Below are 14108 nucleotides of genomic sequence, written 5' to 3'. Positions count from 1 at the left end.
TTGACATGCAGCATATGCTCTTATTAACTTGAGAGAATGAAAGTGTGAGGATACAAAGCTTTCATAATTTCAACTCTATCCTTATTTCGCTGCCATGTCGAATCCATTGAGCTGCCCAACCGCCGAATCAGGCTCTAGAAAGAACCAGCTCAACTCAAAAACAGAAAGTATACACAGCACTGTCTTAGGCAGGCGGCAAAAAGGATGCAAAGAGGCCCCCTTGGATCATGGCATACATGCTGATAAACACAACTACACCATAACCCAAATTCTGTCTCTGCTTGTCCACGAGACACGAAGCGACCCACCAGTACCACACAGGGTACGCAGATGAGATACGACTTATGATTTGGACGTGATAGTTTGTGATGGCCAAGACGGCGAGAAGAGTTTGCACAGCGGCTAGAGTTCTTACGAGCAGCCTGCACTCTTCATCTGTGCCAGAAATCATGGCTCGAAGGCCTCGCGAAGGTTCTCGCACGACCTCTGTTCCTGACTTGATGAGGATCGTGAGCATGGGAGCTGCAAGGAGGAAGAGAGGGATCTGATTGGGTGTCCAATATCTAAGGAAGCCAACGTTCCTATTTTTGTTAGCTTTCACCACTTAACTCGTCTGTGAGCACATACCAGTATTCTTCTTGAACGAAAGTGTAGATGCTTGGGAGAGGGCGTGTACACCAGGGGCGTTGTTGTCCATTATCCTGGACATTACAATACCTCATCCACGCCAGAATCTGAGGCGCAACAAAACCAACTGCAACGAACAGCCCACCAATAATAGGTGCAACTAGCCTTAGAACTTTAGAGAAACTGAACCCGCCAAGAAGTGCTGTGAGGCCTTTGATGGCTTCCACCGCAAAGAGAACGCCGCCAAAGAGTCCATTACTTCGAAACACGCAGGAAACCCCATATAACAACCCTGCTCCAATGACGGAAATATTGCGCCTCATTGAGTCAGGGCTGGATTTCAGACCCAAAGCAAAAAGAAGGTTGCCCACAAAGGACAGGCATGCAAATGTGCTCTCTGCATACGGTGCTGAAAGGAAGAGGCCGCCAGGTGAAAGAATATGCACGGCGGCAGCCAAGTATGCAAGTTTCCGATCATTGCATAGCACAATAGTGAGCTGGTACAGCGCCAGAACAGTAATAAGATGAGAAACGTGTGAGATGGCAATCGCAATAATGGCATCCCAGCCCTCCTCAAGTCCAAATAACACATTAATGCCACGTACAACGGCTGGCAGCCCAATGCCAAACGCCCACTCCTGCTCATACACTTTGCCCTTCACCGCATCGTGCATAAAATACAGCGCGTCCCATCTCGTCAGACGAGTAGCGAGAGCAGGAACAGGTGTTGTCGGGCCATGGACAATGTTGAAGAAGAGAGAGGTTGAAGTATCGTAGTCTGGGCCTACAGACGCACCGAGAGCGATGGCCAGGAGAAGACCCTTCCAGGCAGAGAAGGCAGCTGTTAGAGAAGATATTGGGTTTGTTTCGTGGTTAAGGAGACCCATCGTGAGTGGAGGGTTGAATGAGCGTGTGAAGTTGGTGTTGTGAGGTTGAGCTGAAGGGGTGTGCGTTGCGTGGGGTAGAATATAGTGACACGTTCGCTAATGAGACCCTGTAGAAGTGGTGAGATCAACACAGCACGACGAATGGCTTATGTGTATGAGAAGACCAGAGAACTATTTTGACTGAGAAACCAAATGCTCTGAATTCAGTATTGAAGCATGAAAAATGAAAACTTCGTCATCTGGTGGTGTTCAGCTCCTCTCATTCACTAGCAAGCTCTGGCAATTCTCATAAGTCACCACACATTCATCAATTATCACCAACCTCACTTATACACTACATGTATGCACCTCAATTAATATCAATATCAACAAAAATGTCAGCAGAACATGCTACAGGAAACTCGTCTCGCCTCAGACCAGGAGAATTTCCACCACTGGTAACCATTTCTCCTCTTATCTTACCTCATAAACTCACAATCATCGTCCTTCATGGCCGTGGCTTCAACGCACAGAAGTTCCACTCACCTCTTCTTGCATCTCCGTCTCCCGATCCATCAATATCATTTCGTCAATCACTCCCGCATGCTCGCTTCGTGTTCCCGACCGCGCCTCTTGCTCGGGCGACCAAGTATCGCCGGTCACTTATTCATCAGTGGTATGAAGGAACCGGTGACTGGGAACCCGAGGCGCGTGGGAACATGCGACCAAGCATTGAGTATATCCATAAGTTATTGAAAGACGAAATAGAAAGGTTGAGGGGGAATGCAGGAAAAGTAGTGTTGATTGGTTTCAGCCAAGGCGGTGCAATGGCATTGATGAGTTGGTTGCTTTGGGAGGGCCAGAGTCTGGGCGCGGTGGTTATAATGAGTGGCTTCATGCCCTTGGCGGAGACTTTAATGGCAGACGAGACAGATGATGATGCCTCAGAAGACGGATTGTTCGAAAGGGATAGTGAAGAGGAAGCAAAAACTCCACTGCAAAGGGCAATCGACGAGCTTCGTGAAGAAGCAGAGCTTGATCCTACACCACTAACAACATCTTTCCCTTTCCTGAGAACTTCTGTGTTCGTGGGACATGGTAAAAAGGACGAGGATGTTGAGTATCGTCACGGACTAAGTGCCGCCAAATGCCTGGAGCGGATGGGGGCAAAAGTCGAGTTAAAGACTTACCCAGTCTTGAAGCATTGGTACTGTCCTGAAGAACTTGGACACATAACACAATTCATAAATCAACAGCTAGGCCTATAACCAGCCAAAATCACAGAGAGGCCCTTTAGATTTGATTACTCATAAATTCATGATATTCCGCTTATGGAGGCATTTTAGATACACAACACCAGACCCTTTTATCCAATCCTTTTCAACCAGTCATTAAATCTTCTCACCATCGAGAATAACCTTGGCCTCATCTGAAGTCCACCAACTCACACCCTTCTCACCAGGATAGCTAAATCGATCCATGCTCTCAGGCTTCATCTCGACACTGTAGCCAGGTTCCACAGGAGTGGTGTAGTAACCGTCCTTGATAACAGAAGGGTGGAAGAAGTGCTCGTGGAGGTGGTCCACGTACTCAAGAACAGACAGCTTTCCAGAGACAACAACATAGTCAATGGTGCTCAGGTGCTGTGTGTACTCAGGAAGACCAACGCCACCGGAGTGAGGAACAATAGGCACACCAAACTTCTTGGCCATGAGGAGGACAGCAAGGACCTCGTTGACACCGCCCATACGGCAGGCGTCGATCTGACACACATCGATGGCACCGGTCTGGAGGAGTTGCTTGAAGATGACACGGTTCTGGCACATCTCACCAGTGGCGACACCAATGCCATAAGGCTTAAGGGCGTCACGAACAGCCTTGTGACCGAGGACATCATCGGGGGATGTAGGCTCCTCGATGAACCAAGGCTTGAAATCGGCGAGCTGCTTCATGTACTCAATGGCCTCGGGAACAGACCAAACTTGGTTGGCATCTGTCATGAGAACATTGCCCTTGTCGTAACCAATGACCTCACGAGCAATGCCTAGACGCTTGCGGTCGCGCTCAATGTCACCACCGACCTTGACCTTGAAGTGTCTGTATCCAGCGTTTAGTGTCTCCTGAAGCAGACTCTTCATCTTATCCTCCCCGTATCCAAGCCAGCCAGCGCTCGTTGTGTAAGCGGGCACAGCGCGGTTGTTGAGAGCCTCTTCGAGTCGCTTAGCCTTGGTAGACTCCTGCTCCTTAAGCATAGCGACAGCCTCCTCGGGAGTAATAGCATCTGTGATGTAACGGAAGTCAATGCAGCTGACGAACTCCTCGGGGCTCATGTCAGCGACGATGCGCCAGACGGGCTTGTTGAGGGTCTTGGCCCAGAGATCCCAGACAGCGTTGACGACGGCACCGAGAGCGAGGTGGATGACACCCTTCTCGGGACCGATCCATCGGAGCTGACTGTCGTTGACGAGATGTCGCCATGTCTGGCCCCAGTTTGCGACGAGGGATGAGAGTGTCCTGCCCTTAAGACGCTCGGCGACGTGGTTGATGGCAGCGCAGACGATGTCGTTTCCACGGCCGATGGTGAAGGTCTATACAAAGTCAGCTACAATTGAGACAGCCTCTGGAGCAATTGCGTACTGACCATTCCGTGACCGGTGTATTCAGAGTCTGTCTCGATGATGCAGTAGGCGGAGGAGTAGTTGCCAGCCGCGTTCATGGCATCGGAGCCAGTTCCGTCGAGAGAAGTCGGAAAGCGAACATCGCGAGTCTTCCAGCCTGTAATTGTGATTTCACCCATGATTGCGGTTTATTTGTGTATTTATTCGAAGTTGCAGGTAATTGTCGAGTATGAGAGAGCTCAGTGAAGCATGAGGGACACACTTGAGGTGGGGTGAGCTCCGAACGCGGGGAGAGGGGGAGGTTTCAATGGTGCGCGAGGAGTTATGATGAGAGGATCACAACGTGAAAGAAGAAGAAGAAATACAGAATCGTCAAGATTATAAGGAATCAATTGAGGCTAAATAGAGATTGAAGCTGGGAACGTCAATCTTTATAGCTTGTCCCTTTTGCTGGTCCCTTTTTCCCCCTCCTCCGTAGACTCTCTCATGAGACCTCATTCAATGTCACGATGTGGGGTAGCAGAAGAGTCGAGATGCCATGACGACCAATTCCTCAGCGTCTGATTGATGGAATAACGGGATCCGCTCACTGGAAACCCCCATGAAAGTGAATTTGTATATCATGAGAAGCTATCCGCCGGCATATTCTTGCCGATAAATATGCTTGGGTTTGGAGAGAGGAGAGTTGTTGATTTGGGGGTGGGTTTGGGGGGACCATCTGTTAAGAGGATATCACAAAGGACTTGGTCTACAGTGAGGCTCTGATGTTGTAAGAAGTACTCATGATTCAGGGCCTACCTAAGAGCAGCAGACCCCCGCGACCCGCCCCCGCGCAGCAATTAGCCTGGGCTGCTATGAACTATGAATGGTCTCGGTCTTCCCCCCGCAGGCAGAATATCCATTATAAAGAGCACGGCCAAGCTATGGGTACTAAGGCGGGTGGGCATTCAATGTGCTCCATCTCTTCTAGTGGAAGTGAGACTTGCTTGAGGGGAAAATAAACCTCATGACTGAAGTTCATGCCAATGGAAGTTTTAGTGCCAAAACAATTCCATTTAAATTATTATCCGACGTTTGACCCCACGATGTATCCCCGCGATCCGAGTACCCCTCACTAACATGGGATCCAATGCGCACAGAGAAAGTCTGTTAGCAAGTCAGTTTAACTAAAGTAGCTATTCATTAATTAACTTCCTCAAACTCGTTGAAAATATCCGACGGATAATTAAGCTTCTTTAAAATGATAAATATGGGCTTTTGAGATTTTAGAAATCCTTCTTATATCATGCCATGTCTTGACCGTTTCTTCAAGGTGCACGAGATATATTTCACTTTCCCAACCACCTGAGTAAATTAACTGCATACAGTATCCGTCACCGTCCGTCGATCATATGCGCACTGTATTTATTTGACTTTCAACTCTGAGGAAGCCTCCCCTCGTTTATTCTGCTGTAAAGACAAAGGTTCTTCATAAAAGGAACCGCCGACGGCCTTATTCTACTCCCTAACGCTCAGTGTCTTGTTGATCTATGACGATTAGGATATTCAAGACCGAAGAGAAATATTTGCGTCCACAACAAATTATTTGTCAAAAAGATAAGAAAAAAGTGTGCGAAGAGAGGCAGCCGGCTTGCTTCTACCACAGCCAGCACAGCACAGCACCCTCATGCATATCTAACTCGCGTACATGAACTTATTTTACTCACAATGACATTGCCACAACTGATGATCCGGATGGCTTCAGAACAACAGCCCATCGACAAGAGACACGTCTTTTTGCTTCTACCCCTCTCAATGAGTAAATGGGCTCAGACCTCAGTAAGGTCTTTGATCGATAGAGGCACACATGACATGACATCAGCTCAAGCTAGATTCAATCACACGCGACGCGGCAGGACCATACGGATAACAACCGTTTTGGCACTAGGAAGTAACCTAGTGCGAAGCCTGAGCCTGTGAGGGTGTTGCGGCACCTGTAAGGCGTTTCTACAGCGCACTCAAGAATGTCTCTCTAGTCGGGTCGGGTGACAGGGCCAGACAGGGAAGGGGAAGGGTCCTGATTATCAGTTGCTGCAGCGTGTGGGCTTCACCGCTGCGGAGGCGGGTTGGGTGGTCCGAGGTTGTTCTCGTCAGATTCTGGAAGGGTTAGAGTCGAGAGTCGAGAGTCGAGAGGGTGAATCTTGTTTTGATGCAGACGACCACAATGATCAAGTTGAAGTACCGCGGATCAGTTTCCTTTAAGAGGATGCAGTACACCCTTGTCTCGGCTACCAGCAGTACTGTATCTTGCCGGGTCGTCCAATGCCTGTAGTCCAGCTCCAGCCCTGTCAAGCCTGTTGGAGTCTGCTCTGTTCCTGTTGATGCCAGAAAAAATGCAGGTTGCAGGTTGCAGAATCCCAGTTTTCGATCATCCCTGCCTATCCCCAACCCTTTTTTCTTCCCTTCGACCCATGACGTGGAGTATCTCATCCACCTCGTGGTCCTCTTGATTGGACTTCCACTCTAACCTGCAGCTTGGAAGCCACTTTGGGCCAGGGAAGCGGTAAGGCCTTGACTGTGTCTCTCGGCTTTACTACGTACATAATTACGACTGACTTGACTTGGCTGACTTGACTTATGTACCTACCTTATTACCTTACCCTGACTGAACTCTCTCTGCCCGTCTTGTCTTGTCTTGTCTGCTGCAGCTCGCACGATTCGCATTTGCTTTTTCCTACACATACATAACTTCGTCATATAACATACCTCACATATCTCTCCCATGTTTGTCTTCCATGGCTGCGAAATCCCCAGAATTCACCAACCAACGTGACCAATATCAACCAAGATACGCCTAACACACACGAGTTTCAATTCACCTCAAATTCTCACCCAAGCGCCCTTGACGACGATCCACACTTATCACTCACCTTGCATTTCAACTAGTTAAAACAAATGCTACATCCTGAAACCGCGGCTCTCAACATCAATTTATGTTCACCGCCCGCCATGGACAACACTCTCACAAGAAGTCACAGTTTGAAGCCCCCCAGGCGCAAACTCCAAAAACCTGACCCGAAGCTCAAAAGCCTCAACAAAGCTAAGCGCGGTTCTACCGACTCGACCATGTCTAGCCTCAGCCCTCAGAGCACTATGTCCTCACCGTCGCAACGACAAATTCAGAACGGCGCTCCCGATTTGAGCGATTCAAAATGGGATCATTATCTCCGACCAAAGACGGTCTTTGTGCCCTCATTTTCAGAGCCCGAGGACCATCTTCAGCCAGAGATCAATTCGCCATATGAACCGCCTCAGCAACAGCAGCAGCACCATCAGTACCAACATGAGCCTGAACCCGAGCCGCCGAGGGCGTTCTTCAGTCCTCCGCCACGAAGACAATCTTCTCAGCGCCAAATCCCAGAATTCCACCATTTGACTCTCCAGGATCACCATGCGCGACCATCATTGGACAGCTCTTCTCTTCCTTCGACCGCATCAACTACCTCGACATCATCTATCATGCGACGCCAGGCCAAAACACCTGTCTTTCGAATCGGACAACTAGAGCAACATGCACTTGCGCGCAAGGCGAGGGATGTGCCGGAGAAGACATCAAGCGTTGAATTGATCGCTGACCAATACAACGCTGTTCTTGAGTCGAGAGATGGTCCCCCAGCGCTGGACTCACAATTACCATCACGAGCATCGACATATTCATTCGACGATACCCCTCTTCAGATATCTCCCCACGGAGCCAAGCGACAGAGTTTACGGTCCTCAAATACGTATTCATCCATGACGGCTATACCCCGTCAGCTAAGACCCAGGCTCAGGTCAGCAGCGACTCACGATACGAATGTGGCTGCCGTTGAAGGAGACACTATTTACTTCAAGCCTTATTCATTCTCACCACCACCATCTCCCGATCAGACCCCCGGAACACCACGAGGTTCTTGGACAGATGAATTTCGACCACCTTCATCCTCAGGGCACTCATTCCAGGAAAACATCAGCCTTCAAATAGCGCTCGATCTACTCACGAGCGAATTATCATCCGTTGTGTCAGGCCGACCACAGCGAAACGGACAAGATACTGCAGCACTGCAGGTCTGGGTTATGATCGAGGCATACGAGAGACTGCGCGATCAACTAACACGACAACAATCATCAAACGCGGAGGCACAAAAAGTGGCAACCATGTTCGACTGCTGGTTGGCCTCCCTTTACTCAATCCATTCCTCCCTCACAGAGAGCACATTGCCCAGCCCCACAGAATATGCAGGACTAGAAGAAGATTTGGATTAGACTTGAGACAGACATGATGTACACGAGGACATGTGTATGTACGCAAATAACGAAACATTGTGGTTACTGGCGTTATAGGCGCGGCCAGAGGGAATAACCTGGCATTGGATAGGATATGACAGGATGGGACTTGACGGGACAATGCAAAAGCGGCTGGAGCTGCGGATGGGATAGGATTGGATGAGAGATACCTGGAGGAACTTGTTTTTTTCGTTACTGCACTATGAATTTACCTTGATCAACGAGTTTGGTGCTTATCATTGTATGTGAGCGAGTTGTGATTGAAGACCATCAGCACTGCCACGTTGAAAGGTGTAGATCATTAAGCTAAAAACAGGAACCAGGAGCCGAACTTTAAAAATAGATTATGATGGTCTCGACGTTTGGGTTGCATCAAGTTGATTGTGGCGAGTTGACGATGCTGAATAGAGAACCGTATTATTGAAAGGAGTAAATGATCTTCCAGGTGTACGCGGACACATTCCCAGGGCTGACAGGTATCGATACCTCGATGATAGTGGTAATTAGTCTATACATAGTAGCCTCGAATATAGTACAGGGCCATTCTGTTCAGAATTGGTTTAGTTATACTTGGTTATGCTGAGTTAGTAAACTTTATCAACGGCTAAGTGATTTGATTGAATGACGTAGATGCACTTTTACACTGCAAAAGAGAAAGGCCTTAGCATTCTCATTCTAGGAAGACATTGATGGAATTAATCAGTAACAACTCTGTAAAAATCCAGCATGCTGAGGCGCAAAAGCTAGAGAACAAGAGACATAGAATCTATTTGAGAATAATGTTTGTTATCTTAGTTAGTACCTAAGGTAGGTAGTTGATTGAATGTAGCTATTAACAGGGACGACCCACCCTTGCTCAACTCGACTTACGCGATGCGTGAACTACCATCATCTTTCACAAGCACATAACAAGAAGCTAGCGACGTGACCGACCAGTTACACCACGCAGCTTCAACAATCCATCATGGACGACGACTACGGTGCAGATGACGAGCTCCTGGCCGCTATGGCCGCAGCTGATCCCACGCCTGCTACACGATCAGTTCAACAACCCACGCCTACAAGAATCCAGCAACCTACACCACAACGTCTAGACAAAGCACCGCCAGCAGCCTCCAGCGCGGGAAAAGTCGTTCAGCCAACACCACAGGCTCTACCTCAGAAGCAGTCTGGCTCAACTATCCTGGTATCTCCGCGCCAGCGAGGAAATCCTGTTCTCACAAGCATTCGATCTATGCCATGGGAGTACAGCGATATACCTGCCGACTATGTCCTGGGATTGGGTACTTGCGCTCTATTCCTGAGGTAGCTCTGCGCATCTGTTTATACATCTGTGATCTCGATATTGACCCTTTTTAGTCTCAAGTACCATCGTCTGCATCCTGAATACATCTATACACGAATACGGAACCTTCAAGGCAAATACAATCTGCGCATACTCCTCACCATGGTCGACATTCCCAACCATGAAGCCTCCCTCAAAGAACTATCAAAGACATCACTCGTCAACAATGTCACCCTTATTTTATGCTGGTCCGCTGCTGAAGCCGCACGGTATATCGAGTTATACAAGAGCTACGAGAATGCTACATTTGGCGCGATCCGTGGCCAACAACCGTCCAGCTACGGTGAGAAGCTGGTAGAGTTCGTCACAGTGCCGAGAAGCCTGAATAAATCAGATGCGGTCGCCGTAGTGAGCAATTTCGGTAGTTTGAAAAATGCAATCAATGCTGATGCAGAACAACTCGGCATGCTAAATGGATGGGGAGGTGTCAAGGTTAAGAGGTGGCAGTCTGCAGTCGAAGAGCCATTTAGAGTTAAAAAGGCTGCCAAGAGAGGCGCAAAGACCTCAGAACGATCAGCAAGACTTGACCAGGCTCTACCTCTTTCGCGGGTTCCTCTACGGGATATGCCAACCGCTGCATCATCTTCACGACAATCTCCCGCCAAAGATACACCTTCTGCAGAAAAGACAAATGAGCCCGCATCGAAGCAATTCCAATTCATGGACAACACGGATGATGAAGACGATGAAGAGGCCATGCTTGCCGCTGCTATCGAGGCTTCGAGGAAGACTGCACAGACAGAAGAGGCCACTCGTGCGAGCCAGGCAGATAAGGACGAGCAACTTAGTGGCGGTATTGCTGCTGCATTGGCAAGACTGCGAGAGAATGATTGAATGATTTTACTCTACTATCATTAGGATTTTTGTCGTCCAAGTGCCTGATTCCCGAACCCCGAGACCGACTTGGTTCGGCACCACACTATACTCTACACAAAGCCAACGAAGTGCAGTTCAATATCACGCCAGGAAGGAATATCGACTCCTGGACTGCTCATTGTTGTCTCCTGCCCAGAAGAGCTGAATAGTCTATCCAGACATAGAGTCATCAATGGCGGCATAGAAATCTCTGGGCTGGAGAATATACTTTGACCATGGGAGTGCGACAACTCCAGGGTGATTACGAGCATCTGCTCAAGAGATCAGACAACGAACACCAGCTTGGTAAACAATCTGAGGTGGCGTTGAGCCATCTGATTGATGGAACGAGTATCTCTCGATTCTGCCGAGGTGTACCCCGGATATTTGAGTCCTATAACACAGCCAGCGCCAATAGATAGCTCCTCCAGAACCCATGGTCACGAAAGTTGGCATATAAACGAGGCCGCCAAGATAAATGTATAATAGGACGGCGGGAACATGATATATCCTATAGCCTCACTCACTCTAACTTTCTGTATATACATCAACCAATCTAGCTTTATGGTGTTCATGCACCGGAGCTTTGAGCCATCTCTGGCCAGGCCTACTGTCATTATCGATTTGTTCATAGACGTCACTGTTAACAATATATCATCCACCGCTTGGAATACGTAGATCACATATCAGGCGAACCTTAGTGTTATATTGAAACTTGTATTATTTAATTCTGTCCAGAGTTGAGACTACCATCCTTCTAGCTATCATTTCTGGTCAATTGACTTCAGGTCGTAAATCTGCACTTTGAGTCATGCTTGAGTTGTTCCATGCTTAGGCACCTCCATCACGCTTAGCATACTCCTCCTCCATAGCCTCCTCATAAAGTCGATCGGCCTCTTTCTCCTCTTCAGTCTTGGGCCTTGTCACCCCTGCGCCAGTGTTTGCGCCGGCACCGGTAGCAACGCCAGTGCTGTGATTCTGTTCTTGTTGCGGGGTTTGAGGAGAAGTGGTTGTTGCTGGCTCTGAGAAAGCGGGGAGACCCATGATGTTTGATTGTGAGGGTTTTGTGTCGTGGTAGGTCAGAAGAGAAAACAAGGATCGAAACGTGTGAAAATTGTGTATTTTGAAGCTCAAGATTTGTAGTTGTCACGATGAACACCTGAGTGTGAAGGAGTCTCTTATACATGATGTGGCAATAGTGTGGCGAGTGAGGTACGTCACCTGTGGCTCAAGCTACCGTGGAACCAGTAGCAAGGAATGGCCTCTCAGATGAGAAAGAAAGTGAGGATTAATTCTAGACTCCTTGTTGAGCTCCGTTTTGACCCGTTGTGACAAGCCAGGAGGAGCTGGTCTAGGCTGGTTGACAGTTTATCATTGTCAGAGTAAAGCTTTGATTGGACACTCATTGCCAACTCGGGCCATTGTCGATCAGGGTCTTACTGTGACATCATTTCGGGGGGGTTTATTCTTCTCATTCTTAAAGAGCTTACAAGAAGTGGAAATTAATTTGTAACCTTCTACAAAGCCCCGGTCTTGAGTTGAATGAAGGTAGTATACAAAATCACGCAGTGTACCTCTCATCCAGCTGAGGTGGATGCCATCAGTTCTGACTGGGCCTTGAAACAAATCAGGGTATTTACATCTGCAAACATGTCTCGCTTCTCCAGACTCCAAGTCCTTTTTTACACCCAAACTAAAATTCCCGAGCTTCACCAATATCGCAAACATCAAATACGCCCACCTCGGGTAGACCTCTCTTTCGAAGAGCCGTCTTCAGCATCTTAGGTGGTTCCAGAACTTCCTCCAACGTGAGCGCCCACGTGCCCCAATGAATTCCCATTGCACGCTTGCATTGTGTATCGCGGAAGATCTCGACGGCGTCAGCCGGATCCGCATGCACCGGCGAAAATGCCACACGCGGATGGTAGGCACCAATTGGAATCAAGCCAAGATCAAAAGGTCCCCGGAATTCGCCAATCTGTTTGAACTGAGGGCATCTCGGAAGATGATCATATTCAGCACTGTAGTCATCGGTTCCAGGAGGGAGACTTGGGACCGATCGGTAGCCCGTGTCGCCACCAAACCAAACTGACTTGTCGCCAGATCGAACACCCCACGAGCACCATAGGGTAGTGTCACGATCCCACATGGTCCGCGCCGAACCGTGCTGACACGGCAAAGCCATTATCCTGGCGCTGATCTCGCGGGGACTGTCTCCATCCTTGACTGTGACAGTGAGGTCGGCATCCTCCCACCAATCGAGCTCAGTAACATGGTTGATGCCAGACTTGCGAAACCATGTCTCCAGACCCAGACCAACGAAGAATTGTGCGTCTGGATGATATTTCTGGACCTCGAGAATGGAAGAATGTGAAAGGTGGTCGTAATGGGAATGGCTAATGCAAACAGCGTCGATGATTGGAATATCTTTGATATCGCATGGCTTGGGCGTATATCGCTTTGGTCCCATAAAGTTGAATGGAGAGCATCGGTCCTCGAAGACAGGGTCGAAGAGAACGCGCAGGCCAGAAGGGAATTCGACATAGTAGCAAGCGTGGCCTAACCATGTTGCGCGGATCTTATCGCACGTTTCGCGCTCAGTATTCCATTGCGGCTTTACGACTGGCACAGTTGGGGGAGTCAAATCGGGTTGCTTCATGTCGCCGGTGAAAGTGGGCCTAAAACGATATCATCAGTTTCTGGACGGCGAAGCGCTCTTGACATGACCAAGTCCTCACTTACCACCAGACTCTTCGAACCATGGTACCGAAGTTGGGAGTGTATGCATGTGAAGGATAAGGATTCTTGAAGCCCACTAGAGAGCCACGCTTGAGGAGATGGTGAGGGTTGGAAACAGCTTCATCTGGAAGAGCTGATCGACCAGGTATTTTGGATACGGCAGTGCTAGAGGCGACAGATCCTCCAGATGAGCCAGGTGCATTCCTTGTAGCCAGCTCCGGAGGCTTCAATTGAGCCGAAGCAGCAGTTGCGGCTGGAGCCATGATGGTAGAGGATTCTGAGGAAAGAGTTGAGTACGCGGAAGCAAAAGCCAAGGGTTTAGTATTTTTCGTTGATCCAAAATGATAACTCAGTTGACGGATCGTCAAAGAAGTACGCGGCATGTGGTAGCAATGTCCCAAACCGGATGCTTCGGACTTTAGCAGAGTTGCAGTTGCACGAGGCAAGGGTGATTGGACCAGGGCAACCAGGCAAGATTATTTGGCATCCATTGATGAAAGGGAAGACCAAGAGAGATGAAAAAGAGAAGGGAGAGAAGAGAGAAGATGAGGAGGTGGAGATGTAGACGTCAGGTAAAAAATATGGAGAGACACGGCAGAAGAAGAGGCAGAGGCAGAGACAAGAGGGAGAGAGACACTGAGAGAGAATGGGTGAGGGAGCTATGACCTTTGGAGTCTAGGCAAGTACATTCCAGGACCAACAATGGAAGCATCATGGAAGCCGAGATTAGCACTAGGGGCCATTAGATGGGTG

The 14108-nt window shown here is 48.8% G+C and overlaps 7 protein-coding genes across 7 annotated transcripts; 3 read left to right on the top strand and 4 right to left on the bottom strand.

The window, feature by feature from the left end:
• Positions 1-184: 184 nt before the first annotated feature.
• FPRO_03355 (putative GPI mannosyltransferase 2) lies at positions 185-1514 on the bottom strand (the record flags this gene model as incomplete). Its single annotated transcript, XM_031226442.1, has 2 exons — positions 185-581; positions 628-1514. 2 exons carry the CDS (start codon positions 1512-1514, stop codon positions 185-187), a joined length of 1284 nt encoding a protein of 427 aa, XP_031076978.1.
• A 374-nt stretch (positions 1515-1888) lies between these two features.
• On the top strand, positions 1889-2761 carry FPRO_03356 (related to several esterases; the record flags this gene model as incomplete). Its single annotated transcript, XM_031226441.1, has 1 exon — positions 1889-2761. The coding sequence occupies one exon, from the start codon at positions 1889-1891 to the stop codon at positions 2759-2761; it is 873 nt and encodes a 290-aa protein (XP_031076977.1).
• A 123-nt stretch (positions 2762-2884) lies between these two features.
• Positions 2885-4290, bottom strand: FPRO_03357 (putative L-alanine-DL-glutamate epimerase and related enzymes of enolase superfamily; the record flags this gene model as incomplete). Its single annotated transcript, XM_031226440.1, has 2 exons — positions 2885-4081; positions 4135-4290. The coding sequence occupies 2 exons, from the start codon at positions 4288-4290 to the stop codon at positions 2885-2887; spliced, it is 1353 nt and encodes a 450-aa protein (XP_031076976.1).
• Positions 4291-7099: 2809 nt separating this feature from the next.
• On the top strand, positions 7100-8395 carry FPRO_03358 (uncharacterized protein; the record flags this gene model as incomplete). Its single annotated transcript, XM_031226438.1, has 1 exon — positions 7100-8395. One exon carries the CDS (start codon positions 7100-7102, stop codon positions 8393-8395), a length of 1296 nt encoding a protein of 431 aa, XP_031076975.1.
• Positions 8396-9380: 985 nt separating this feature from the next.
• Positions 9381-10595, top strand: FPRO_03359 (uncharacterized protein; the record flags this gene model as incomplete). The annotated part of the gene is made up of 2 exons (XM_031226437.1): positions 9381-9721; positions 9776-10595. 2 exons carry the CDS (start codon positions 9381-9383, stop codon positions 10593-10595), a joined length of 1161 nt encoding a protein of 386 aa, XP_031076974.1.
• Positions 10596-11447: 852 nt separating this feature from the next.
• Positions 11448-11660, bottom strand: FPRO_03360 (uncharacterized protein; the record flags this gene model as incomplete). Its single annotated transcript, XM_031226436.1, has 1 exon — positions 11448-11660. The coding sequence occupies one exon, from the start codon at positions 11658-11660 to the stop codon at positions 11448-11450; it is 213 nt and encodes a 70-aa protein (XP_031076973.1).
• A 649-nt stretch (positions 11661-12309) lies between these two features.
• FPRO_03361 (uncharacterized protein) lies at positions 12310-13618 on the bottom strand (the record flags this gene model as incomplete). The annotated part of the gene is made up of 2 exons (XM_031226435.1): positions 12310-13294; positions 13359-13618. The coding sequence occupies 2 exons, from the start codon at positions 13616-13618 to the stop codon at positions 12310-12312; spliced, it is 1245 nt and encodes a 414-aa protein (XP_031076972.1).
• Between the last annotated feature and the right edge of the window lie 490 nt (positions 13619-14108).

This window comes from Fusarium proliferatum, assembly GCF_900067095.1.
Source record: "Fusarium proliferatum ET1 genome assembly, contig: FPRO_scaffold002, whole genome shotgun sequence".
NCBI lineage: Eukaryota > Fungi > Ascomycota > Sordariomycetes > Hypocreales > Nectriaceae > Fusarium > Fusarium proliferatum.
The sequence above is the reverse complement of the archived record's forward strand: the minus strand, read 5'-3'. Positions and strand labels throughout refer to the sequence as shown.